Source organism: Palaemon carinicauda, chromosome 1 (assembly GCF_036898095.1).
Source record: "Palaemon carinicauda isolate YSFRI2023 chromosome 1, ASM3689809v2, whole genome shotgun sequence".
NCBI lineage: Eukaryota > Metazoa > Arthropoda > Malacostraca > Decapoda > Palaemonidae > Palaemon > Palaemon carinicauda.
This window is the reverse complement of record NC_090725.1, coordinates 65,680,762-65,708,683: the sequence shown is the minus strand read 5'-3', so window position 1 is coordinate 65,708,683 and position 27,922 is coordinate 65,680,762. Positions and strand designations below refer to the sequence as shown.

Below are 27,922 nucleotides of genomic sequence, written 5' to 3'. Positions count from 1 at the left end.
CTAAGTGAACTTAGCTTATTTATTTTTTTTATTTTTGTATTTTATATTTTTTTTTTACATTTTCTTTTTTTCTTTTTGATGATTAATTTTAATCACTTTCACTCTACACTTAAAATTGATTGAATTTTTTTCTCTTCAATCTTTGACGTTTTCTTTGTTTCACTTTCTTTCACTTTACTCTTTGCCGTTTTCTTTGAACCACTTCCTTCCTCTTCATCACGAGTTCGCTTCGTAGTTTTTTTAAAGAAGCTATCGATAGAAAGTTGCTTGGTACAGCTTTTCAGAATGTTTTGAAAATAAGTTAGGGAAACATCATCAAACTGCACAACTACATGACAAACCTGCAATTTCTTTGGATGGTATTTGTCGATGAAGTCGACCACGTCTTGATATTTTCCTAACACCTCTTTTATTTGCGCCGAACCTAACACATGTTCTACCTCCTCGATCCCTTCCTCGTCATCACTCGTGCTCAGACATAGCATGGAGTTCCTTGAGCTCCTCTGTAGTAAGTTTGTCGTGATGTTCTTTTGCAAGTTCACTCACACTCAAAACGTGATTCATGTTTTTAGAGTCTCTCTCTCTCTCTCTCTCTCTCTCTCTCTCTCTCTCTCTCTCTCTCTCTCTCTCTCTCTCTCTCTCTCTCTCTCTCATGCTTTTCAATAATTCCTTGCTTTACTTCTAAAGAAAGCATTTCCTTATTCCTTTTCTCACCACTATCACTACCACTTGCGAAACTAAGCCTTTTAGGACCCATGATTTACGCAAAATACCGTAAAAGGATGAACGTAAAAAATCATGATTAAAACACAGTTAATAGCAGAACGCACAGGGCACAACCACACGAAGCCGACGAGAACAGAGGAATGTCCCAAGCCACGCTAATTGAGGGTCCCTCCGAGGTAGAAATGCTGCCTTCTATCGGCGCAAATAAAAAATACATCCGGCGCTATGAGTACCATCTACGTGCAGGGGTATTGTTTACTTCGGGTGTTGAAAAAAAATTCGGGTGTAGAGTAGGAACGTGTTCGAATTGTACTTCGCGTGTCGAAAAATTCGGATACAACCGCTTACTTCATGTGTCGAAATAAAATTTGGGTGTAGAGTCGAAAAATTGCTCGGATTTTTACTTTGGATGTTGGAAAATTCGGATGTAGATACGTTCGTGTGTAGAGGTTCCACTGTACCTAGATCTCCTTGTGGAAGAAGCTTTGGCCTAATGCTGTCTCTGCACGAGACTTTGAGGGATTTGACGTAGGCCTAACTGAAGCCAAAACCATTGATGATTCCGAACCTGTTCCGCAACCTGACATTGAGGAAATCGTTATACTCAGCAGGTCCTTGGGGCTGGTCATCGATAAAGACGATATTAATGACCTTCTCGAGGAGCACCAAGAGGAGCTCACAATGAATGACTTGCAGAAGTTGGAGGCTATGCAAGTGCACATCGTTCAGGAAGTTCTCTAGCTGCAAGGAGGGGAGGGCACAGTTATGACTGTGTGAAGGGCTATTAACCTGTTAACCGTCCCTCTCCCTGACCGTTTTCGCTTTGTGAGCGTCAACCCCTATCCAGCGGATTGGCGCTTAAGCTTAGACCATGCGGTCTCATCTTCTTGATGCATTTTTTTTTATTATTCATTTCTTATGAACTTGTTTACTTTTTTTTTTTTATTATTTTTTTGTATTTCTTTTCTTATTTCTTTTTTTTTTTTATAAATATACTCATTTAGTTATTGTTGAAATAATGAAGAAATTAGGTAAAAAAAAAATGCATGATTTCTTATATTTTTGTATTATTCATTTCTTATGAACTTGTTTACTTTTCTTTTATGATTTTTTATATTTATTTTCTTATTTTTTTGGCATAAATATACACATTCAGTCATTGTTGAAATAATGAACAAATTACGTAGAAAATATCTGAGGAAATAAAGAAAATTGCAAATAAACATTTTTAATTTAATCATGAACAAAACATATTTATTATTTTGTATTCCTATTCTATCTATATACCATGTCACTTTCCCCCAATTATGGGAGGTAGCCGACATCAAGGAAGAGAAAAGAAAAAAAAACACAAAGGGGGACATTCATCTCTTTGCTCCTCTCATATTCCAGTTCTATTTATTCCTGTGTGTGCCATTCTTTGAAACATGGTGCTGCACACAAACCAACATCACATTCTTTACACCAGTAGGATGTTTCCTTCCTTTTGCTATTTTTCCTGCAAAGAGCACATTTCCTTAGTGGTTTTTGCTTTTTTTTCGGTAGGAGGGCAATATTCAGGGAAATGTCTTTCAAATAAGCGTGAAGGCTTTGCAACAAGTCTTGTTGGTCTTCTTATTGCATCCTTATTTCTTCTTGCATATGTAGACACCATTCTTTCAGCTAGCATCAGTATAAACTCCCGTCTTGGAAACTTTCCACCAAGTATTTTGTACGTAATGAAAGCATTTAGGAGACACATGTCTAGCATGTGCCGAAATACCTTCTTGTAATACTTTTTCAGCCTGTTTCTTGCTGTTGAAAAATGTACCATAAGATTATCTGATAAATCAACACCACCCATATTGTTATTATAGTCCTCAATTGCTTTTGGCTTAGACTTTTCATGTCCTCTCCTAGATTTTACAATTTTCATGGAATCATCGTGTAGAGTACTCAGAACACATACGTCTTTCTTGTCTTTCCATTTCAACACCATTGATTTGTTTCGGAATGCTGCTACGGTTTCACCTTTTTTTAGTTTAGCATTTTTTATAAATGCTGGCACATCTTTTCTCGTGTGTCTCAGAGTGCCAACAGTTTCAGTTTCATTGTCAACACGCATATCTGCGAGTGTGGGACTAGTATAAAAATTGTCTGTATAAAGACAATATCCCTTTCCTAAAAGAGGATCCATAAGAGACATAACAACTCTAGATGTCACAGAAAGATTCTTGTATTTATCCAAAAATGTTGTGTTTTTACCTGAATAAATACAAAAGTTCCATATATAGCCAGTGCTACTTTCACAAAGTTCAAAAAACTTTATACCAAATCTTTTCCGCTTTGCTGGGATATATTGAACCCATGAGAGGTTCCCCTTCCATCCCATCAGAGACTCATCAATAGATATATTCTTTCTTGGAATATAATTTTCCCGAAACTTCTTCAAAATAAGGTCTGTGAATGGTTTTATTTTAGCTGTCTTTCTTCCAGGCCCATCTGTTATGGTTGCATTGTCTACTAAATGCAGGAATTTTTGCAGCAAATCAAATCTGCGACCACTCATCACTTTCCGATAAAAAGGAGTAGCAATACTTTCATGTGATTTGAAATACATTGAATTTTCTAACTTTGAATCAATGCCCTGCAAAATAAGTAGGCCTACAAACAGTTTCATTTCACACGCATCTGTATCATACCACCTATTTACTCTTGATTGTGAGGATAATCTATCTCCATTTTCATCTAGAAATTCCCCTGCATATCTGTTAGTTTCTGTCATGAGATAATCAATAACTTCTTCATCAAAAAATTTAGCAAAATATTCCATTGGATTTTCCTTATCTATGATGATGAACTTTACACCACTATCTCCACGAAATGTGAAGGGAAGCTTGCTCTTTCCTTTCCTCGTCCAGTCAGATGGCAAAACGTTTTCGTCATCACTCGATGAAAATTCATCTTCATTCTCACTAGAGCACGTGGAGCTATCACTCTCATTTTGAATTTCCTCTTCACCATCAGTACTTTCTTCTCCATCAGTACTTTCCTCAATCATAAATCGTATTTCCTACTCTGATAGCGTAATTTTTTTACGAGCGTTCATCGTGAAGGGTAGCGGGGAGATGAGAAAAATATAGGAGACCCGTCTCAGCTGAACGCCAAATGCGTACTGAAGAAACAGTTCTACAAAACGTATCAAGTGAACGCAGTTGCCAATGATTACCAGATTTGGCTAGGGTGTTGCCAGACGATGTTCCTTTCGTTTTCTATATCTATGAGCGTGATATGCCGTCGAAGACACCTTGAAAATATCTTCTAAAGTGGTGGACGTCATATGCCGTCAAGTGCGGTTGCGCAAAGAAAATGGAGGACGGCATATGACGTCGGAGACGGTTAACAGGTTAAGGAGATTCTAGCTTATCATAAAATGGCAGATTTCGTAGAAAAGCAACATCCCGAGAAGGTTTCTCAATGTAATGATGTTTGCCCGAGTTATTTCAGGAATATTTTAAAAAGCAGGCAGAAACAAGATTCCTTGGATCGTTATTTTTTAAAGAGGCCATTTGTATGCCAAGAGGAGGCTCAAAGTGATCTAAAAAGAAAACAGAAAAGTGAGTGATGAAGAAATTTAGAAAATACAAAACGTAAAGTAAAAAAAAAAAAAATAGAAAAATAAAAAAAGGCAAAAAAAAAAAAAAAAAAAAAAACAAGAAATATAATTATAAGCTTTATGTAAAGTTAAGTTGTTCCGTAACCGAAATACAAACCACGCTATTTACATGGGGTATTACTTTCGGCGTAGCTGAATGACGAGCCATTATATTTTTAACGAGGGTTAACTAACCCCTCGCTAGTTAGCAAGGGGGTAGGGGAGGGGTAGCTAGCTACCCCTCCCCCCTCACACACCGGTGAAATGATTCACTTCGCTTTTGGCTCGGGTGATGTTCAGACGTGTCTACCTCACCCTCGCATATTGACAGCCTTAATCTTTTTTTGCTTTTTCTTACAGTTGTGTGTTCGGAAGTTGGCCTCTACCTCTTTCATGCGGAAGTGCCCTGGCTTACCCGACCGCCCTTGTGAGACTTTTATGTCGGCGGTCGAGACGGATCCTCACACCTTGTGTCCGTACTGCAGAGGTCAACAGTGTGATAGAGACAAAGTGTGCAGTGAGTGCAGGGAGTGGTCTACCTCCCAGTGGGAGAGGTTTTCCCGGCGACGGAAGAAGTCTAGGCGGGATCTTTCTCCTTCAAGGGTTTCCTTGAAGACGGAAGGTTCCAAGGACTCATCTTCCGTTGCCCGAACCTCCTCCGAAGCTCCCACTCGATCGGTCTCTCGTGAGAGGCCGGCGAGTGGTAGCGTAGGCCATTCTTTTGTTGACCAGCCTCGGGGTTCGGGAGAGGGAGTTGCCTCCCATAGTGAGGCAGCTCCTCCTCCTCCTCCTCCTCCTCTGGGGGAGGATTTTGATAACACTGTGTATAATGATGATTTATTACAGCTTTGGGCTTCCTTGGGGCTTAAGGGTTTGCCCTCCAGGGAAGCCCTGTTTGACTTGATCCAGTTGGGCGCAGCTGTCAAACAGTCGCCGGCGATAGCGGAGGTAGATCCTCTGTCTATCGTCGATGTTATTGTGGCAGAGGCTTCCGACGGGTCGGGTCAAACCCCCTGCCTTGGTTGCTGATGTTGCTGAAGGCTCAGTTCCCCCCTCCGAACATCCTTCGAGGGAGGAGCTGAGTCCAACGGTTTCTCCTGCGGGTGATTCTCCCCCTCGGGGGAGTTCACTGACAGAGACTCCTCTTCGGAGGACCGACGATGGTGTTCCTGCTCCTAGAGGTCATCTTCGCCGCAAGGCTCGCCCTCCTCTTTGCCGTAGAGGTCTTTCTTCTCCCTACAAGGGAGTTAGGAGGCGCCTCTTCGGTTCTTCGCCCTCGACGTCCCTCGCAGAGGTTCCTCCTCAACGTGAGTCGACCGTTGCAGCTGCATCACTGGACCTCTCTGCAGATCGTTCGCAATCTCCCACGTCTGCCAGACCTGTGGATCTTCCTTCACCGTTCCTGGAAGCTGACGCGCAGTGGGCGCCCACGCACCCTGTTTTCCAACGGGCACCGGTCCCTTCGGGGCAAAAGGGCTTGTCTCACAATGTGAGCAAGTCCCTTAAGTGCCAGGTTTCACCTGTGCGCCCACGTTCTCCTGCGCGAGTAGCGCGCAAGCGCTCTCCTGCTGTTGCTGAGGACCATCCTGCACCAGAATCAACGCGCGAGCGATCTCCTGCAGCAGAAGCAGAGTCTACTCGTCAGAGCTCTCCTTCTCGTCACCGATCTCCTGCTCGCCAGCGCTCACCTCGCGCCAGCGATCTCCTGTGCACCAGCGATCTCCTACTCGCCAGCGCACATCTGCGCGCCCTGTTCCTGACACGCGCCATGCGTGCCCACGATCTCCTGCGCGCCCACGATCTCCAGCTCGCCAGCGATCTTCTCCTGCGCGTCAGCGCGCCATCGTTCGCCCGCGCACCCACGATCTCCGGATCTGGGCGCAGGCAAGGAGACACTTCCTTCTCCTTCTCGCCCGCTATCACCTGCGCGCCCTCGGAACTCGCCCACGCGTCAGCCCTCGCCTGCGCGCCATCGTGCGCACTCACCTTTGCGCACTTCCAGAGTTGGACGAGACACTACGCGCCTACGCGCCCACGAGAAGTTTCCTGCATGCGCCTACGAGCAGCCTCTGGTACGCGCTTCTACACCTACTGGTCCTGCGCCCCAGCTGTCTTCTCTAGACCGTGCACCTGCGTGCCGGCGATCTCCTGCACACCCGCGTGATCCATCGCCTGCACGCAAGCACTCTCCAGCACGCCCGCGCGCCCACGATCCTGCTCGCCGAAGGTCACCTACGTGCCCACGCGCAATCTCGCCTGTGTGCGGTCGCTCACCTTCTCGCCCTACGCGCCATCGCTCGCCTGCACGCCATTGCTCGCCAACGCACCGTCGCTCGCCTGCCCGCCGTCATTCTCCCGACCGCCAACGCTTGCCCTTACGCCCGCGTGCGCCCACGCGCACCCTCGCCCACGTGCACCCTCGCCCACGCGCACCCTCGCCCACGCGCACCCTCGCCCACGCGCCCCCTTGCCCGCGCGCCAACCTGCGATTTTTCCATCGCGCGAGCACCAGCGCGACCCCAAGCGCGATTCCCGCCGGGTTTCGCAACGTGAGCAGCCTAGCGAGTCTTCAGGAGCGCGTACAACCAGGTCATCATCTTCACGATCCCCCTCCCCCCCGCAAGCGCAGAACAGCGTGCTTGCAGGAGGAGGGAAAGTCTTCAGAGAGTTCTAGGCACCAATCTTCTTCTTCCTTTCAGGCAGGCCCTATGGTTTCTACTCCGAAGGATCGCCCGATCCCCTTCCCTCCAGTGGGAGTCTCTGACACTGCGTCTGTCAGTCGGTAGCCTTGGTTTGGGTCCCTTATCAGAGCTGTCATCCAGGCTGTTAAGCCTGCCTTCACTGATTTGGGTCTCAAACCAACGACAGCTTCGTCCCCACTGAAGAGGAAGAGAGGAGTAGAGTTCGTGGTGACTTCTCCTAGGGTCAAACTGGCTCCTAAGAAGTCCATAAGGAAGGCTCCTTCCCCCCCTCAGATGTTCTCTCCTTCTCCTGTGGACGAAGCTTTTCCGTCCTCAGGAGAATCTATCGAGGTGAGACCTCCCACCGCACCAATGGGAGAGACCCCACCACGAGTAGGAGAATCGTCGCATGTTGGGGCGGAGAAGAGCCCTCAGACTTCTATACTGGAGTCCTGCATCCCTCCTAGAAGGGAACCGAAGGACTAGAAGACCGTCCCGAAGTCTTCTTCCAGGATTCGACCAGAGCCAGCGAGACCCCAGGAGAACGTCCACGTGGCCCCCCCAAGTAGAGCAGTAGGGGACAGGAGACTTTGCTGCCAGTTCACCAGGAGGAGAGCAGCATGATTCAGAGCACACCTTCTGGCAAGTCCTGACTCTGATGAGGCATCTCAAGTTCAAGGACCCGGAGACCGCCCCTCGTGAAGGCAAGGATACGGTCCTGGACCAAGTCTATGGCACTCAGAAACCCTCTAAGGCCAGTGCAGCTCTGCCTTGGTCCCCAGGGGTGAAGAGTGCCAGAGATAAGGTTGAGGGCCAGCTTTCCGAGCTCGCCTCCTCCAGCCGTTCCTCTGCTGGTAACAAGCTCCTCCCACCTCCTCGTGTGCAACAGAGGAGGTACTTTGAGATCATGGAGGAGCCTTGTTTAGCTCTCCCGCCTCACCACTCCGTGGAAGAGCTTACCAGGGGAGTCTCTCTTGAGAGACTCTCCAGCCAGCAGGTGACATTCTCGGCAACAGAAATCCTGAGTCAGGAGAAGGTCGCAAAGTGTGCCATGCAGGCCACTTCGTGGCTGGATGTCTGGCTAGGGTCTCTGGGCATCCTACTGCGATCCGAGGATCCGTCCAAGGAGAGCACTAGGAAGGCCCTGGAGACCTTCCTCCTCTCGGGCACACGTACCATCGAGTTTCTTGCCCACCAAGTTTTGAACTTGTGGGCAAACTCGATCTTGAAACGACGTGATGCAGTGACCGAGAGGTTCCACTCGAAGGTCCCAGCCGTGGATGTCTGCAAGCTCAGACACTCTTCCATCCTAGGAAAGAGCCTGTTTGAGCCCAAGGATGTGGAACAGGCAGCTGAGAGGTGGAGGAAATCGAACCACGATTCTCTTCTCCAAAGGGCTCTTACATCTAAGCCCTACAAACCTCCAGCACCTCAACAACCTCGCCAGTCCAAGACGACGAAACCGGCAGCGGCAGTAAAGACGAAGGTGTCCAAGCAGCTGCTCTTTCCTGTCAAAGACAAGAAGGGCGGAAAGTCCTCCAGGGGAGGCAAGAATCCTAGAGGGAGCGGCCGAGGCCGCAAACGCTAGGATTGGCAATCCTCCTGCATGTCCACCAGTGGGGGGATGCCTGCAAAGTTGCACATTCAGGTGGCAGCAACTCGGGGCCGATTCCTGGACGATCTCCGTGATCAGTCATGGATATTGCATCCCGTTCATAACATCTCTTCCTCCCCTGACAGCGAATCCAGTGTCGTTGAGCTCCTATGCCATGGGATCGGTAAAGGGGCTAGCCCTTCGGGCAGAAGTCGAGATCATGCTCAAGAAGGATGCTCTCCAGGAGGTCGCCGACGGCTCCCCAGGCTTCTTCAGTCGATTCTTTCTCGTAAAGAAGGCGTCTGGAGGCTGGAGACCCGTCATCGACCTCTCAGCTCTGAACAAGTTTGTAAAACAAACTCCGTTCAGCATGGAGACAGCAGACACGGTCAGACTTGTAGTGAGACCGCCAGACTTCATGTGTACACTGGATCTGAAGGACGCGTACTTCCAGATCCCAATCCATCCGTCTTCCAGGAAGTACTTAAGATTCAGCCTAGACAACAAGATCTACCAGTTCAAGGTGCTGTGTTTCGGTCTCTCCACAGCACCCCAGGTATTATCCAGAGTGTTCACCCTGATATCTTCGTGGGCACACAGGATCGGCATCCGTCTCCTCCGCTATCTGGACGACTGGCAGACTCTGAGTCGACCCTTCTTCGACACCGAGGCAAGCTTCTGGGACTTTGCCAAGATCTAGGGATCATGGTAAATCTCGAGAAGTCTTCTCTGCTTCCATCTCAACGACTGGTATATCTAGGCATGATATTGGACACCAATCTCCACAAAGCCTTTCCATCAGACGACAGGATAGCAAGGCTGAGGAGGGTCACAGATCCTTTCCTCAGACGAGAAGAGATTCCCGCCCAATCGTGGTTATGTCTCCTAGGTCACCTTTCCTCCTTGGCCCATCTGGTTCCAAATGGCCGCCTCAGGATGAGATCCCTGCAATGGTGGCTCAAGTCCCGGTGGAATCAAGGCCACGATTCCCTGGACATTCTGGTCACTATGGGTCCTGCGGAACGGACGGACCTTCAGTGGTGGGTGACTGACGGAAACCTTCGAAAGGGAGTGGATCTTCTCATCCTCCCCCGAATTTGATGCTGTTCTCGGACGCTTCAAAAGAAGGTTGGAGGGCCCACGTTCTGAACCACAGAACCTCAGGCCTATGGTCAGAATCAGAAAAGTGCCTCCACATAAATCTGCTAGAAATGAAGGCCGTATATCTGGCACTTCAACAGTTCCAACGGATCCTGGCGGGTCACTCCGTGGTGGTGATGAGCGACAACACCACGGTAGTGGCTTACATCAACAAGCAGGGAGGTACCTTTTCACAACAGCTATCCCATCTTGCAGTAGAGATACTGAAATGAACCGAAGTCCACTCTATTCCACTATCGGCTCGCTTCATTCAGGGCAAGAGGAATGTGCTCGCCGACAGTCTGAGCAGAGCATCGCAGATAGTGAGTACCGAGTGGTCTTTGGATCCTCTAGTAGCCAGCAAAGTCCTGACTTTGTGGGGTTCCCCGACAGTGGACCTGTTTGCGACAGCCTTGAACTTCAAGCTTCTGCTGTACTGTTCCCCAGTCCTGGACCCCAAGGCACTCTTGGCAAGATGCCTTCCAACAACGGTGGGACAACATCGACGTTTACGCCTTCCCACTGTTCTGTCTGATGAGAAGGGTGCTCAACAAGACCAGACTATCGGTCAACCTGTCAATGACCTTAATAGCTCCGCTATGGCATCATGCAGAGTGGTTCCCAGACCTTCTGCAGCTCCTGACGGAACTCCCGAGAGAACTTCCTCCACGACACGAGCTACTCAAACAACCACACTGCAACATCTTCCACAAAGCCGTAGCATCGCTTCGGCTTCACGCCTGGAGACTATCCAGCATCTCCTCACAGAGAGAGGCTTTTCGCAACAAGTTGCGGAAAGGATGTCTCGACACCTGCGAAAGTCATCTGCAGGGGTCTACCAGGTGAAGTGGAGAGTCTTCTGTGGTTGGTGTCGTGGAAGGGGTATCTCTCCCCTCGATGCCACTATTCCAGCAATAGCGGAGTTTATTGTGTATTTTCGGGAAGAAATGTGCCTTTCGGTCTCGGCGGTGAAATGCTATCGCTCAGCCTTAAGCCTGGCCTTCAGGCTGAAAGGAATGGACATTTCCTCCTCGCTGGAACTTTCTCTACTCATATAAAGCTACGAGCTTACCTGCCCTCAGTCGGAAGTGAGACCTCCTCCATGGAATGTGGTTCGTGTCCTCAAGTCTCTTAAGAGACCTCCGTTCGAACCATTACGCCACGATTCTGATCATCACCTGACTTGGAAGACAGTGTTCCTGCTCGCTCTGGCCTCAGCCAAGCAAGTCAGTGAACTTCATGGTCTCTTGTACAACGTCGCCCATTCAAGGGGATGGGGGGAGGTAACGTTCGGGTTCGTCCCTGAGTTTGTGGCTAAGACTCAAAAAATCCTAGAGTTCCGGACCCACGGTTCGACTCCTTCAGGATTTCGAGTCTCCGTTCTGTAACAGATGACCCAGACCATCTACTATGCCCAGTAAGGAGTCTGAGGCTCTATCTTTAGAACAGCTGCAGTTCGTCCTCGAGTGCAAGCCCTGTTTGTGAGCACAGAACGGACGAAGAGGAGGGTCACTGAGAACACCATCTCAGCTTGGATTCACAGGGTCATCCATCATTCCCAGAATCCAGACCCTCCTCCGTCACGTCGCCCTAGAGCACACGATGTCAGAGGCATCGCTACGTCCCTGGCATTCAAGAGAAACTTCTCAGTGACGCAGGTTCTACAAGTTGGGGTCTGGAAGCCTCAAACGACCTTCACAGCCCACTACCTGCAGGACGTGACCCACAGGAGGCTCGATACGTTCTCTATCGGCCCTGTGGTGGCTGCACAACAGCTGGTCTATCGTCAGGCTCCTTAATGGACAAGTAGCAGAAGGTTCAGGGCATTGTTACCCAGTTTTAGTCTACATGAATGAAAAAGTATGCCTGGCCCTTACTCTTTTCTTCATCCTCCCCTCTCTTGGGGAAAGCAGCATCCTGGGTTCTCTGCATAGCTGACCTCAAACCACTGCAGGTAAACCATGCTTCCTTGTGTTCCTAGTATTAAATAATACTGTCGCGTCCCCCATACCCTGACGAGGTGGTATTGGGAACGTCCTAGCCTAGAATTCCATCTAAAGGACTTCAGGTCAACTTCCTAGGACGAGTCACACTTCTTTCCTTCACACATAAGCTTATGTAGGCCGCACGTTCCTTGCGGAGCAAGGAACTTGCGAGGTGCAGGGACTCCTTATCTCGAGTGCTACACACTCGGATTCTGAGTCCCCGGGCAAAGCCAAAGCCAGTAAGGCTGGGACTTACCACCCTACCTAAGGGTTAATTCACCCAATGTAAATAGCGTGGTTTGTATTTCGGTTACGGAACAAATGACAAATTCGGAGATGATTTGTATTTTTCCTAACCATACAAACCTTAGCTATTTACACATACTTGCCCGCCAGCCCTGTCCCCCGTGAAGTCCTACCTCTAAGCGAAGTGAATCAGTTCACCGGTGTGTGAGGGGGGAGGGGTAGCTAGCTACCCCTCCCCTACCTCCTTGCTAACTAGCGAGGGGGTAGTTAACCCTCGTTAAAAATCTAATGGCTCGTCATTCAGCTACGCCGAAAGTAATACCCCATGTAAATAGCTAAGGTTTGTATGGTTAGGAAAAATACAAATTATCTCTGAATTTGTCATGTTAATGTTTTCTGCCATTTGTTAATTGGTTTATCAAAGTTAAGTGTTCATGTTTTTTGCCACTTGTTAATGTTTTCTGCCATTTGTCTTCCTCCTCTTTTGCCACTTTCACTTTCCTGCTTCGCCTCACTTGAAAGATAAAGTTTCATATTTACATTATTTTCCATTTATTATTGCATTATCTTCTAATATAATTATACTGTACTTCATTTACAGGTAATAATGATTAAGTTAGGTATTGAATGATTTAAATGTACAGTATTTGGTTGTGTTTCATTGTGGTTTGTACAGTTTAGCTTTATTAGGAAATTTAATGTGGTGTATTTTTAGGGCTTGGAACCTATTAGGCAGCTGACATTACTGCACACTAATAGGGCAACCATTTTCTTCGAAATAATCTATTTTCTTGTATAAAAACGAATTAATTTATCTTGTTAAGTTAGTATTTTCTTTTATTGATGATATACAGTATCCATTTTAAATAAAAAATATATTAAGAAAAGTTTTAAAATGTTGAGTTCTTACTGTAGCATATGTCTGGTGATGTCATAACTCTGGCAAAGTCAAGGAAAATGAGGTGGCAAATCAAGTGATATCCTTTCAATAGGCTATCGATTAATGTTAGTTTGTTCCAACACTAAATACGAACCCTCATTCTATACTAAAGGAGATATTCTAGCGCGAGCTGGAAAATACGGCAGAAAACCTTAACAAGGTCGTTAACGACCAGGCCGGTAGTTATCCACCTGTTAGGGGTGGGGGACTGCCGGTCGGTAGCTACTGAATACCTTCAATCGAATTCTAGCCGTCGCAGTGGTAGCACCGCTGCTCCTGCTTTTGTTTGACTGGCAGACTAGCCTTTCTTTAGTGTGTTTTTGATTAACTTTTTCTTTTTCTTTTCTTTATTAGATGTGACGTCCTCTATTATGAGGAAGTGTCCCGGGATTCCCCCGAAATCTTGTGGCACATTCATGTCACCACCGGATGTGGATCTTCATTCCCTATGCCCTTCGTGCAGAGGTCATAGGTGTTCTAAAGGCTCCCCCCTGCCAAGTATGTAGAGAATGGTCGCCCTCTCAGTGGGATAAGTTTGTGAAGAGGAAGAAGAAGAAATCCTAGGAGGATTCGTTACCTCCAGGCTAGCCGTCGAAATGTAAGGAGTCTCGGGCCTCTTCTTTGGCCTCTTGATCTCTCCCTTCAGACTCTTCCTTGCCTCCTTCGTCCGGGGGTTAAGTCAAGGAAGAGCGGCACCATTGACTTAACCCCCATTCCCCCTGGTCAGGCGGATCACGTTGCCCCTCCCAGTGGGATAATTTCTTCCACCATCGGGAATAACTCTATTACCGCTTCTATTCCAGATCACGTACGAGCGGTATGGCCTGACCTTGGACTTACTGGTTCTCCTTCGGTGGAAGTGTGGAACCAGTTCCTCTTGGGGCACAGTCTTACCTCAGGTCCCTTCTGTTTTGGAACCTTCGGGAGTTCCAGACCGCGCCTACATCCTGTCAACCCAGTCGGCAGCCGCTGAAGTGTCGGCAGATGTAGTAACTTCACCTCCCGTGGCGCCTACTTTGCTTCTCGCTTGCGCTTCTACGAAACCACAACGTCGCAAGCGCGATCATCGGTATACCTCCCCTTCCCCCCCTCCTCCTCATCGTCTTCGTCCTCCTCGGAGGCTAGGAGGGAGAGAGAGAGAAGAGGAAAAGGAGAGCTTGCTCTCCTTCGCCCAGACGTTCTCGTCGGAGAGAGAGGCGACATAGGCTCTTCCCAAAGCGTTAGTGTATTCCATTCCAAAAACAACAGGTCTGTACAATCTACAACCAGTCCTTTGGTGGTCTCAAGAAATTCCGGTGTTACATAGATCTACAAGAATTACATTAACAAGGTGCTGCAGAAATTTGCTGAACAGAATATTGCAATATACAAAAAATGCAGAGCACAATTTCAACAAGAAATTAAAGCAGCTTGGTGTAAGTCATGGCTTGTTTCTTCAGTGAGTAAAAGAACACAACCTTCTGCTATTTGGAGTAAAGTCCATTTATATACGGGACTGGATGCGGTTACGTAAATGTAAGAAGTGGATGTATTAGCCATAAAACAACTTCTTTTGAAATCTGAAATATAGATGTTGTTAACCATAAATGCAATAATCTGAATTTCTAAAATCCCAAGCAGAGGTTAGTTGCACGCCCCATAAAGATTCATGTTGGGTATACAGTATAGGAGGGGCCAAATTTTTGGGAAGAAAAATGTCTTAGCTTGTGAAATAGAAGTGAATTGAGTGTGGAACAAGCCAACATAGAAACCAAAAGAGATCAGATAAACTCACAGGCTTAAGCCAATACAAAGGAGCATGTGTGTTTGAAAGGGCAAGAAGGCATGGAGTTGTTAGATCTTTCAAACAAAGGCTGGAAAAACACCTTCTTGGAAAGAAAACATTTTGCTGGAGTCATGGATATTCTTCAAGGAGCCGGCGTATATAATTATCATGATTACTGGCTAAGCTACAACCCTAGTTGGAAAAGCAGGATGCTATAAGCCCAAGGACTCCAACAGGGAAAATAGCTCAGTGAGGAAATAAATAAGGAAACATGAAATACAGTAGTGTGCCTGAGTGCATTTTCAATCAAGAGAACTCTAACCCAAGACAGTGGAAGACCATGGTGCAGAGGGTATGGCACTACCCAATACTAGAGAACAGTGGTTTTTTTTTGTAGTTTCATTCTCGTAGAAGAGCTGTTTACCATATCTTTGGAGTCTCTTCTACCATTACCAAGTGGAAAGTAGCCACTGAACAATTACAGTGCAGTAGATAAAACCTTGTGACGAAGAATTTTCCCGTTATCTTAGTGTTTTCAGGTGCATGAGGAAAGAGGAGATTGTGTAAAGAATAGCCCAAAATACTCTGTGTATGTATAGGTAAAGGAAAAATGAGCCATAACCAGAGAGGGATTCAATGTAGCACTATCTGGCCAGTGAAAAGATGCAATAATTCTAGTGGTAGTATCCCAAAAGGTGGCTGGTGCCTTGGTCCAACTTACTACCTAAGACTGATCATAATTATAGACCTCTATAGCAGTGAGGAATTATTGTTGATGTTCACTATTTATATCTATTGAAGAGAAGGATGCACTTTTGCAACATTGATAAATATATTGCGCGATGGAAAGGAACTTGAACCACTTGGAATGAGAATTTACTCCAGCCAAAGCATCAAGATAGCAAGCATGGCACAAGTAGAAGACACATGAGAAAAACAATAGCTGAAGAAGGGAACTGAGCACTCATAGGAGGAATGAATACTAATGATAGAAGAGCTCCAGTATAGTATGTGAAAGAACCAAGGGCAGTGCCCTTTTAAGCTTGTAGAATGCCAAGTAAAGGCCATCTTCTAGGCCACAACTGGTATTGAAGGTAATCCATATTATGGTCCAACTTAGCAGTAGGGAGCAAAATGGAAGGATAAGGATCAAGGGGGGTGACTAGAAGATAGATAGGAGATGCCATTGACAATGTAGATTAAGAAATGGGAGAGCCATTGTTGAGGGTAACACAGATCTTGACAGGGGAAACAGAAATAGTAGGATTGGAAGCACAACCATTACCAGAAGAATCTAACAAATTAGTTAGTCTTCTTTTATCCAATTAAAATATGTCAACAATTTTCCCACATTCTCACCACACAAAAATATAATTAAAGAAAAAAGGCCAAAATTCACAAGGGGTACAATGATTATAGTTTACAAGAATGTTATGTTAATAATCACTAAAAGTTTACAAGGTTAATATTACGTTAATAATCCAGGAAAGATTATTTTTCTTCTTGAAAAGTACACTTAATTAACTTCATGTCATCTTTTAAAGAAGTACTGTATAAGAAAATAAGTTTTTCACAAATGATATACGATGCATCTTTTTTATTGAAATAAATTTCCATAGAGTATTTCCTTTCTCTTTCAGGGCCAAGAACGAGATGTTATAATTCTTTCATTTGTACGAGCAAACTCCACATCTCAGATTGGTTTTCTTTCTGAACGACAGCGGCTTAATGTTGCACTCACACGAGCAAGAAAATCGTGTTTTGTTGTTGCCAGTCTATCATCCCTTTCCCAGAATAAAGACTGGCAATCTCTAATTGCAGATGCAAGATCAAGAAAACTTGTTTTTGATATACATGATGGCCAAATGAATGAAGGCTATTTTAAATCTGTTTTAAGGAATTAAATTTATATTTGTTGAATTAATAGTTTGTGGCTATATTTTATATAACAAAGATTTAAGACTAATCCTTATTTGTGTTTTTTTCCTGGTTCAAGACTATGAATCTAGATCACTGTAGGTGTACATTGTTTTTCTGTTATCTTTTTCCCCAAAAAACTTTGACAACCGTTATCTTTTGGATGTGACTTGCAAAACAAGTATTTTCATTTCATCATCTCCTTCACAATTCACTATCTTTCTTTTATTCTGTAGCTTGAAAGTTATTCTATCATATTTTTGATTTGTGAGATTTGTGTTATGCCTGTTCATCTTTCATTAGTAAAATATCTTCTGAAAAAAAAAGATATTTTTTACATTTACAATAATGGTAAATATTAATTGACTGAAATGTGATTGAGAGTGTCTTTTCCAATAGTTCATGGTAGCTGTCACAAGTATGAGTTAAAAATTCTATAAACTATCCAGACATTACATAAATAAAACATCTTTGGGCATATGTAAAGTTATTTACAAAATTATAATTTTTTAACTATTTCATTGAGTCTAGAGTTTTGTTTTGTTTGGCCAGTTATATTAGCAAGTACAGTATTTTGCCAGACAAATGTGTAGCTCTTACTTTTTCTCAAGTTGAGTTTGCTATCTGAATTTAATTTTTACTGTAGGCCATAAAAGGGTAAAAATAACAGGAATATATTTAAAGTTTACACTAAGTCGCTAATTGCTGATGTAAGATAGTGGATCTTGCTTCCTCTTCAAGTATCTTACAGTTTGTGGTGCTGAAAGTTTTCATTATTGTATGACTAACTTTTCTGTAGTGTTCTATGTTAGTACCAAAAGTGCCAAATAGTGACTAGCTAATAGCTCAATGAAGTGTAGCTTTGTATTCACAGTGTTGTTGGGAATTGCTGTGAAAATTATAAAGTAGTAACAAGTTAATGATGCAAAATAAGGTAAATAATATAGCTGGTTTTGTGCATTACTAGAAACCAATTCAGATGTTCAAATCTATTTTCAAATTTATTTGAAATGCTCTTTTCATTTTCGTTACATGAGCATCTAATAGATTCTCAGGAAACTGAAAAGCCAAAGGGTAGTAAGGCATTGTTTGGACTGTTGTAATGGATTTTGCATTTCATGATACTGGTAAGATAAAACACAAATGAAATTGTGATTCAGAGCTCTTACCTATCAAACGAGAAACTTATCATGAAATGAAATTACAGTAGTCTTTGCAACTTTGCAAAATGGTGCTGTGCACTAGCAAATTTTTACCTTACTAAAATGTTCAAGTTTTTTTTATCTCCTAATACCGGTTTTGTATTGTTTACTGTTATAGAACAAATATTGATGTACGCATCAGATTTTTATTGGTGGTAAGTATTTTACCACATGCATTATAATAAAAGTAAAATATGTAATTCTGGTAGGTAGACTTGATTATATATTAGTAGCTTTTTATATTTTTCAGCTCCATATATAAAGGACTTCAAGTAGACATGCTTATTTATACATAGGTTTGTTTTTATACTTTTGAAAAAGATAAATCGCAAATCTCTCTATTAGATTGGATCTCATAAGGTTGCATCGCAAAACTTGGAAAAAATAACTTTCTGTCAAATAATAACTAGTGGAACTATTTACAATAAAGTGTGATTTATTTAAAGGTGTATTGTCTTATTTGTACTAGAGTAGTTGTGGTTCATTGTTTGATGAGTTACGTTCTATTGCGAAATGTTAAACTTATTCAGTATTCATATGCTTTATGGTTTTTAGCGGTGGATTGGTGACAGAAAAAGAACAGAATTTATTCTGGGTTTTAAACTAGCCTGCCATGAATGCTTGTCTTCTTTCACCTCTAAGCGTCATGTAAATAAAATCTTTTTATCATTCCAATTTCACACAGAGTAGGTGTGTTTGTGTGTATATATGTACAGTTAGAGTAGAATTCCTAGGACTTTGCTGTTTGCCAGATAATTGAAAGTGCCATTGTTTAAAGTGACCCCTTAAAAATGCCTTACAACTTTATTCAAACCTCTTATAATACCCAAGTGATCACAAACAATTGACAGACACACTAGACATAGAATAAAAATAGTATCAACTGCCTAAAACAGTTAAATAGGGGAAATTTTTTTGTAGGTTTACCTTATACAACACCCAAATTTTCACCCAAAAGAAAGGATTTTATCATGTATCTCTAGTAATATGGGAGCTCTTTTTTATAACAATTATGATAAAGTAACCTCTTGAGACCAATTTCTGGTTCAGTTAGTTATAAAAACAAAGGAAATTGGTATGTTATTGTTAGTAACACATACTGCTATGAACAAACAATGGAAAAACAGCTCTTTTGTTGTGAACCAATAATTCTGATAAAATCTGCTGATTTCATTGCATTTCAACTTTTCGTATGATAGTAAACAATTACTGTAGTGGTTGCAAATTACATTAAGTAGAATATGACTGATTTATTATTACATTATACCCTTTATCACTATGGACAAAAGATTGGCAAGGAAATTTATTGTTAAATTAAGCACCAAGTTGTTGATGAAGCTGGGAAAACAATCAATGCTTGAGCTTTTTGGCATCAGGGAAACCTGTGTCCAAAACTGGAGAAAAACGAAAAGAAAAATTAGTTGTTGATGTATTCAGGCTATTAAAAAGAATAGAATTCCACAAAAAATACCTGAAGCATTGGAAGAAAAAGTTAAAAGTTTCCTAAGCTTTGAAGTCAATCACTGCAAAGTTTAAGACTAAAATTATCGTGCATCAGCAACAGGGATGAAACCCCCATAAACTTTGATACACCATAAAAAATGACAGTGAATAAATTATTGAAGAAAGGTATTCTATTAAAAACTATATGCATTGCCTTTATGAGTATATGCTAAAATAATGGTAATTCAAGAAATAGTTCCTTTTAGCATTTAAAGAATTCCTTCTGTAGTTTGCTTTAATCTCCTTTTATGAAAAGCATATATAACAGTGTCAATCATATAAATGTAAACAAAGGGATATATGTATATTGCTATGTTTTTGGGCTCAAGCCATGTTGTCCCGATAGAAGCTTCCTATAGACAGCTTACTATGGGATATTTGGTCACAGTGATACTCCCAGAGAATTGACCATAGGTCTCCAGAATTCTAACTCCTGGCACGAGTATCCTTAAAATTTTCCTTAAGGATATCGCATAATATCAGGGGACGTATAGCTTGATATGACACGTGGAAATCTCCCCGAATAGAGTTTTCGCTTTGAGAAGGAAGTGGCGAAATTGAAGGGGAGCCGCAATCAAGCTTACCCGGTGGATCCCTTCCCCGTACCACCCCGGCGAACTATTCCTTTTGTAGTAGCGAATTAAGCATGGTGTATCTCCCAACCGCTCTCGGTTTTGTTACTATTGCAATCTCCAGCATCTTCATCCTCTGGAAAGTTGAGTATTTAATCTTTCCTGTATATAGTTTTTAGCTCCCTTCTCACGGTGAAATTAGCATAATTTTAATGTGTTTATCGGAGCATTGCCAGTAACCGGAGGCGCCATTTTGGATTCTGTCGCTCGTCATACATGCCTTATTTAGTTAGCTAGACCAGTGCCGCCAGGTACTAGCCTAGCCGGCAACATGCCGGCTGAACTACAGTATATGCTTATACAGTAGCCAGTATTTCTGCAGTATAGTACATACTGCAGGCAGAAAACTATAGTATATATTATACAGTAGTTTATATTTTCCAACATACCCTTTGTATCCTTTCACAGTCTATTGTTGTGATCAATCTTATATTGAAGTGAAGTATTCCTTCAATACCCTGATGAAAGTCATCAGATCATAATTTACCCCACAATATTAATACTTGTATGAAAGGGTCAGTGCTGGTATACAATAATTCTAACTCTAGAAGTTTGAACCCTTCTTTGATTTTTCTTTAATATGGAAATTCTAATATTAATATTGGGGGAGGTCACAGCAATTGGCTGGATAGGAGGCACAAGTATGTGTCTTTCCTATTTCCTTTCTAGCTTACTATCCTAAGCTATCATGGTTAAGATACCAAAAAATTTAATGCATGACATTTTTTATTCATCAAGTGTGATAAATTACCACATACTCATTTCAATTTCCTTTCTTTACAGGAGGAGCAGATAGTGAAGTGTGAGGTCATCTCCTGTAACCACAAAAGTAGGAACTTTTGTGGTCACACTATGTGCAGGTCTCGTGCTGCCTGCGTTGTTACAACCGAAACCTTGAGTTATTGGGACCCCAAGAACTGCAACGTCTGCTCGGCCTTAGTGGCCGAGGGTTTTGCCGACCCCAAGTCAACGGAATCGAGGGATACAGCTCGCAAATGGGTACGAGGGTTCCAAAAGAACACTCCTGGACCGTACCTCCCCAACGATGGGGTACGAAGCTTGCTGTTCCCAAAAGCAACAGCTGATGCCGTCGTACCCCAGGTACGACCCGGACCTCCCAGCGTCCAGATTGCAGTCGAGGCTGATGTTACTGTGGCATTGCAAGGCATGGACATCCACCAAGAGGAAAGGATGTCTGAAGTGTCCACGGACACGGAGAAGGATCTCCTTGGGGACGATCCTGAGGAAGTCTACTCTACCACCCGGAGGAGATGAAGACCACGACTCGACGGAAGTGGAGGAGCCCCCTCTGCCTGTGCCGGCAGTAGAGCCGACACCGTCTACGTCTTCGGCTCCTACCCCTCCATTGGACGCAATGGTTCAGGCAGTTTTGGCCCACATTACCGCCCTAATGGAGAACCTACGAAAGGAGAACGTAGAAAGGGAGGCAAAGATGATGAGAGTTCCGCAAGGTGACTCGAACCATCACCTCCCGAGGGTCTTACAAGCGACAAGAGTACAGGACCTGCCATCCTGCTCCGAGACCAATCCCTGGAGGTATGCGGAGTTTATGCCGATCACCAACGGAAAACTCTACATTTCGGAGAAGTTGGGAGCCGTCCACCTAGACGACATTGAGTTCTGGCCGAACTTCAACGCTTACCCGGAGTGCTTCATCTGGCTGAAGCGTGAACCAGTGTCGAAAGAGGAGACGGAACCAAAGGAGGTCATGGTATTCGACCACGACAAGGCACAGGCTCTCTTGACGAGTAGCCTGAAGAAGGCAGGTTATACCAACTAGTGAGTTTCTGCACTGAGCAAGAAACACCCTACTTTTCTTGCTCCTTCTTCGAAAGCCTTCCCCTTTACGTCGAAGGCTTTTCAGAATGTTGCCAAGGCGGTTGAGGCAGGCAAACCATGCCCTACACTAGAGGAGTGTAGGCCTCTGTCTCTAGCCTTGTCCACAGATGAGAAGAAATGGAAGGAGGTCCACCTAACCTTCTCAGTAGGAAAACTTGAAGCTAATATCGCGGGACAGCAGTTCAGCGAGAACCTACCGAAGCTATCGGACTTTCTCTTGCGAAGGGAGCAAGAGACAAAAGAGAGGCTAGCCGCTTCTCTTTCCCTCCAGAACTGCATAGAGATGTGTACAGGCCACAACAGCACCCTAGATATGCTCACAGTCCTGGCCAAGATGCACATGGCCACCCTCGTAAAGGACCTGGACGCCTTCATAAAGGCCAGGAGAGCCTGTAGGGAGTTTGTGTTTGCTGCTGCAACAGTGAAACACAAACCCAGGAAGCTGATTTCTTCCAGTATCTGAGGTAAGGACCTCTTCCCAAAAGAAGTGGTCCAAGAGGTAGTTGAGAAAGCCACCACAGAGAATAGGAACATTCTCCAAAAGTGGGGCATCTCCTCAAAGAGGAAGTCTTCCCCGGATGTGGGTCCCCAACCCAAACGGAAGACAAAGAAGCCAAGACTACCTTCTCGGCCTACTCAGCAACATAACACGGTCACCATGACCGCGATGCCCCAAGTGGTCGCTCAGCCACAGACCACCTTCCAAATGGTGCCTCAACAGCTGGTTGTCCAGTCACCAGCTTTCAACCAAGGCTTTGAGAGGCACACTACTACCTTTCGTCCGAAAGGAAGAGGCTCTCGACGGGGCTCCTCAAGACAGCCCTCACGAGGCAGGGGAGGACGCGGTCAGGGTGGCAAGCCCTCTGGACCACCTAAGCAATGAGATGCTACAGGTAGGAGGAAGATTCCAACACTTTTGGGATCGCTGGACCTTTGATCCCTAGGTGTTTTTATTTCATAATGCTACAGGTAGTCATCAACTTACGACTGTTTAGCTTTACAACCATTTTTTTCGCTGTGTTGACGTCACAAGTCTGTCGGAAGTATTACAGTTAACTCCCTGTTAACACGAGGGTTTTGTTCCTGGAGATGTCGTGTTAACGGAAATCAGGTTAATGGAACATAATTTCTCCATAAGAAATAATGGTAATAGCGGGTGTTACGTTCCTGGGCATTGGGAAAGTCTGTATATTTTGGGATTTTGTTACTATGAAACTTGAACAAACACATTATGGATATATTTGAAGGTCACAGAAACAATAAAAACACACATTCCTACTGTACTTGTATTTATTTTATAGTAAAATAAGTTATTACCCATGTACATTCACACTATGACGCATTACTCTTGTCACCATTGTTGGTTTCTCTCTCTCTCTCTCTCTCTCTCTCTCTCTCTCTCTCTCTCTCTCTCTCTCTCTCTCATATATATTTTTTCCTTTTAATCTCATGATTATTTATTTACAATGAATTTTATATTAATAAGTATATTTTAAGTTATAAAACACAGTAAACAAAACAATTGTATGTACGAACGCACAATATTACTACATATGCATATCAAACACATTTGTGATTTATTTTTCTTTCAAGTCGGTAAGTAAATAACGTATCGTAACATATTTTTCTTTTTAATCTGATGATTATTTATTTAGAATTAATTCTGTCTATAAGTACGCATTTGTTAAAAATCACAATGAACTGTTCTGTGTGGTATTTACGAACACATGATGCTACTATCTATGCATATCGAACAAATTAGCGTTTCATTTTTCTTTCATTTTGATAAACAACAGATCGTAACATATTTTTCCTTTTAGTATAATGAATATTTATTTACAATTAATTTTATATCAATAACCAAATATTTAAGTTAAAAAGGCAATGAACATTACTTTCTGGTATGTGTGAACGCACAATGCTACTACGCATATCAAACACATTACCAATTTATTTTTCTTTCATTTCAATTAATAAGTAACAGATCGTAAAATTTTTTTTCCTTTTAATGTCATGCTTATTCATTTACAATTAATCACATTGTAAGGACACCGATCCCTTCGTCGTCCAGAAAATCGACAAACTGCTTATTTATTTAAATTCTCTCTTCGCCACACTGTGGTGTCCTATGTATATATATTCCGCTCTACCAGAGCTACATTTTGATATATGTATCGTTTCATAACATGTTTTTGTTAACCCATAATTCATATATTTGTAAGTGTAAGAAAACACATATATTTTGGCGGGCACTTCAATCTGACTTGGCGCCAACGTAATCCTACGTTTCCGTCCGCACCTTGTAATGTATTTCCGTGCGCATTCAAATAAAGTATCAGTTGATCTTGGTGACGCTTGTCTCACTGTCCTTACAACTGGTGACCCCGGAGTTGAAAGTAGCATCAGCGGTTTTGGCTTTGCCATTAACGGACTTATTACGGCCGTGCTACCTTCTACATACTCCGTTACCTTAGGCAAGAACCTGCCTTTGGTTCTCCCACACTTCGGTGAACGTAAGGCAGTAGGATGAGCTTAACCGACATATCAACTTCTCACCTCTTCGCCGACTCGTCGTCTGGCCACGATGCAGGAAGCAACACGCCCATCGCACCCAACGGCCTCGCCTCCACGCCCAAAGTCAAACTGCCGCCCTTTTCTCAACACAACACCGCTTCCTGGTTCCTGAGAGCGGACGTACTCTTCCGCGTCGCTAGACTCAGCGACTCCTGCGCCAAGGCTGACATCGTTCTCACCTCCATACCTGAAGAAGTATTCGACAAGATTTCCCCATTGGTCGACGCCCAGGCCGGCCAAGTTTCATACGACGACCTGAGAACGAAACTCATCGGTATCTACTCCCTCTCCCCGTCTCAGCAAGGGCACAGAAAGTACTGGACCTCGCCGGCAAGCCCATGGGTGACACCTCTCCTGTCGAGGCGTGGGACGAGCTAACCGGCCTGCTCATGCTCCCCGAAACAGACAGCAACGGCCGACGACGTGAGATTAGCTTATCTCGCGAGATCTTTCTTCGACACCTACCACAGGACGTACGGGCCCAATTGACAGACGCCGACACGCTCCCGATGAACGAACTCCTGTCGAAGGCTCAGAAGCTCCACGAGGCCTCCAAAGCATCTCGCCTCGGAGCATCATCGTCAACACCGCCTCCGTTCTCCTCCTTCAGCAGCTGCTCTTCCATAGACTCCTCGGCAATGGCCCTCGAGGACGACGAGATCAACCGTCTATCAAGAAAGAAACCACCGCAACCGACGCGACCAAACCCTAGGGCTAACCCAGCATGGTGCTTCTACCACCAACAGTTCGGCAGTGACGCCAAGAAATGTAGAGCACCATGCAGTTTCCCTAGAAGATGACGCCAGAAGCATCCACCTGCCACCATCGCGGCCGCAGTTAACCATAACAAGATTGGTTTCTGTATCCTCGATACCATTTCCAACCGTAGACTCATGGTGGACACCGGCGCAATGCAGTCAACGTTCCCTCCTTCGAAGTCCGACCTAGACCGTGGTCCCGACAAAAACGCTCCCTCACTCATCGCCGCCAACGGATCTCCCATACGGTGCTATGGAATCAAGACCCTCAAGATATCTATCATGGGCCGTTCGTATTCTTGGCCCTTCGCTATCGCCGACGTCAATCGCCCCCTCCTCGGTGCGGATTTCCTCGCCCACCATGGACTCCTCGTCGATGTCGCTAACAGACGTCTCATCGACACGGGAACCTGCCAGTCTCGCGCCCTAGAACACGGCCCTGCAACAATGTCCGTATCCGCCGTAACAACGCATCCCTACGCCGACCTCCTACGAGAGTTTCCCGAGGTTTTCAAGCCCGAGCTCCGACACTCGCCAGGTTCCCCGTCCAAGCATGGTATCTACCACCACATCACAACGACAGGACCTCCCACTCACGCCAAATTCCGCCGCCTCCCGCCTCAGAAACTGAAGGATGCCAAACGCGCCTTCGAGGACATGGAACGCATGGGTATCTGTAAGAAAGCATCGAGCCCATGGGCATCACCCCTGCACATGGTTACAAAGCCGGACGGGTCCTGGAGACCTTGCGGCGACTACAGGCGCCTCAACCTCATCACAACGCCCGATCATTACCCACTGCCCAACATGCAGGATCTAACGAACGCGTTGCACGGCGCAAAGTTTTTTACCAAGATGGACCTTCTCAAGTCTTACTTCCAGGTCCCCGTATTCCCGGAAGATATCCCGAAAACTGCCATTGTAACGCCGTTCGGATCCTACACCTTCGCATACTCAACCTTCGGTCTACGCAACGCCGGGGCAACCTTCCAACGACTAATGGATAGCATTCTGGGTGACCTACCTTTCTGCGTCTGCTACGTCGACGACATCCTGATATTCTCGAAAACCAAGGAGGAACACCGGGAACACGTCCGCACCGTCCTAAAGCGCCTACAGGAGAATGGCCTAGTCGTACGCTTCGACAAATGTACGTTCGGTGCGGAGGGAGTGGATTTCCTTGGTCACCGTGTATCCTCGCGCGGGGTAAAACCCATGACAACCAAAGTCGACGCCATCAGGAAGTTACCAGTACCTACGACCATCCGCCAACTTCAGGAGTTCTTGGGCATGGTCAATTACTACAGGCGCTTCATCCCCAACATCGCACAAACCCTGTCACCCCTCAACGACGTCCTGAAAGGAAAAGCAAAAAAACTCGAGTGGGGCTTGCCCCAGCAACAGGCATTCGCTCGGACGAAGGATGCCCTTGCGAATGCCACCACCCTGGCTCATTTCGACGACAACGCGCCCCTACGACTAATGACCGATGCCAGCAACGTCGCCTGCGGGGCTGTGCTTGAGCAACTCGTTGATGGTTCTCCTCGACCGCTGGCATTCTTCAGCAAGAAATTGAAACCCGCCGAAACAAGATACAGCACCTTCGATAGGGAACTCCTCGCCGTCTACCTCGCCGTCCGCCACTTCAGGCACATCTTGGAGGGTACCCCCTTCACGATTGCAACGGATCATCAACCCCTCGTCCACGCCTTCACGAAATCAACGGACGCATGGTCATCCCGACAACAACGTCATCTCGCATCAATCGCCGAATTTGGGTGCACCATACGTTACGTCCCAGGAAAGAAAAACCCAGTCGTGGACGCCCTTTCAAGGATTGAAATTGACGCGATCCACCTGGGAATCGACTACGCCAATCTCGCAACCGAACAACGCACCGACCGAGAAGCACAGGTTCACCTGACGGAGCCATCTGCGCTCAAGATAAGTGCGGTTCCCCTCGGACCAGCAGGAGTAACTATTCTTTGCGACACCAGCACGGGCCGCCCTCGTCCCTGGGTACCAGCCTCCTGCAGAAGGAAAATATTCGATATCATCCATGGACTTTCGCACCCCTCAGGACGCACCACCGCTCGCCTTCTGTCTGAAAAGTTTGTCTGGCCAGGGATAAAAAAGGACGCCCGGGAATGGGCGAGGTCATGCATCAACTGCCAGTCAAGCAAGGTCAGCCGTCACACCGAATCGGGGGTGGGCGATTTTCCCCAGCCAAAAAGACGTTTCGGACATATACACATCGACGTCGTGGGACCATTGCCTCCTTCTGGATCCGCTCGCTACCTACTTACGATCATCGATCGCTCCACGAGGTGGTTGGAGGCATCGCCGATGACCGAAGCTACAACTCAAGCATGTGCCGAAGCCCTCCTGTCAAGCTGGGTGAGCAGGTTTGGCGTTCCTGACGACATCACGACTGACAGAGGCCCCGCTTTCCTCTCAGAAATATGGCTTGCTTTGGCGAACCTAATGGGGACGACGCTCCACAGCACCTCTCTCTCTCTCTCTCTCTCTCTCTCTCTCTCTCTCTCTCTCTCTCTCTCTGTGGCGGGAAATTCAAGTCGTGTAACATCAGACATTTCGTGTTAACAACATTTCTCAATAAATTTGAATTCGTGTAACTTCAAAATCGGGTTAACAGAAATCGTGTTAACGGGGAGTTAACTGTACACTACAGGATAACTATTTCCTTAGAAATAATCTATTTTCTTGCATAGAATTTAATTAATTTATCCTGGTAATTTAGTATT

At 45.1% G+C, this 27,922-nt stretch overlaps 1 protein-coding gene across 1 annotated transcript in view; it reads left to right on the top strand.

The window, feature by feature from the left end:
- Positions 1-18,275, top strand: part of LOC137648611 (uncharacterized) — a 234,531-nt gene extending 216,256 nt beyond the window's left edge. Inside the window, exon 6 of the mRNA XM_068381543.1 lies at positions 16,352-18,275. Coding sequence (XP_068237644.1) covers positions 16,352-16,615 — 264 coding nt within the window. The 3' untranslated portion in view covers positions 16,616-18,275. The remainder of the gene's footprint in view (positions 1-16,351) is intronic.
- Positions 18,276-27,922: the final 9,647 nt, after the last annotated feature.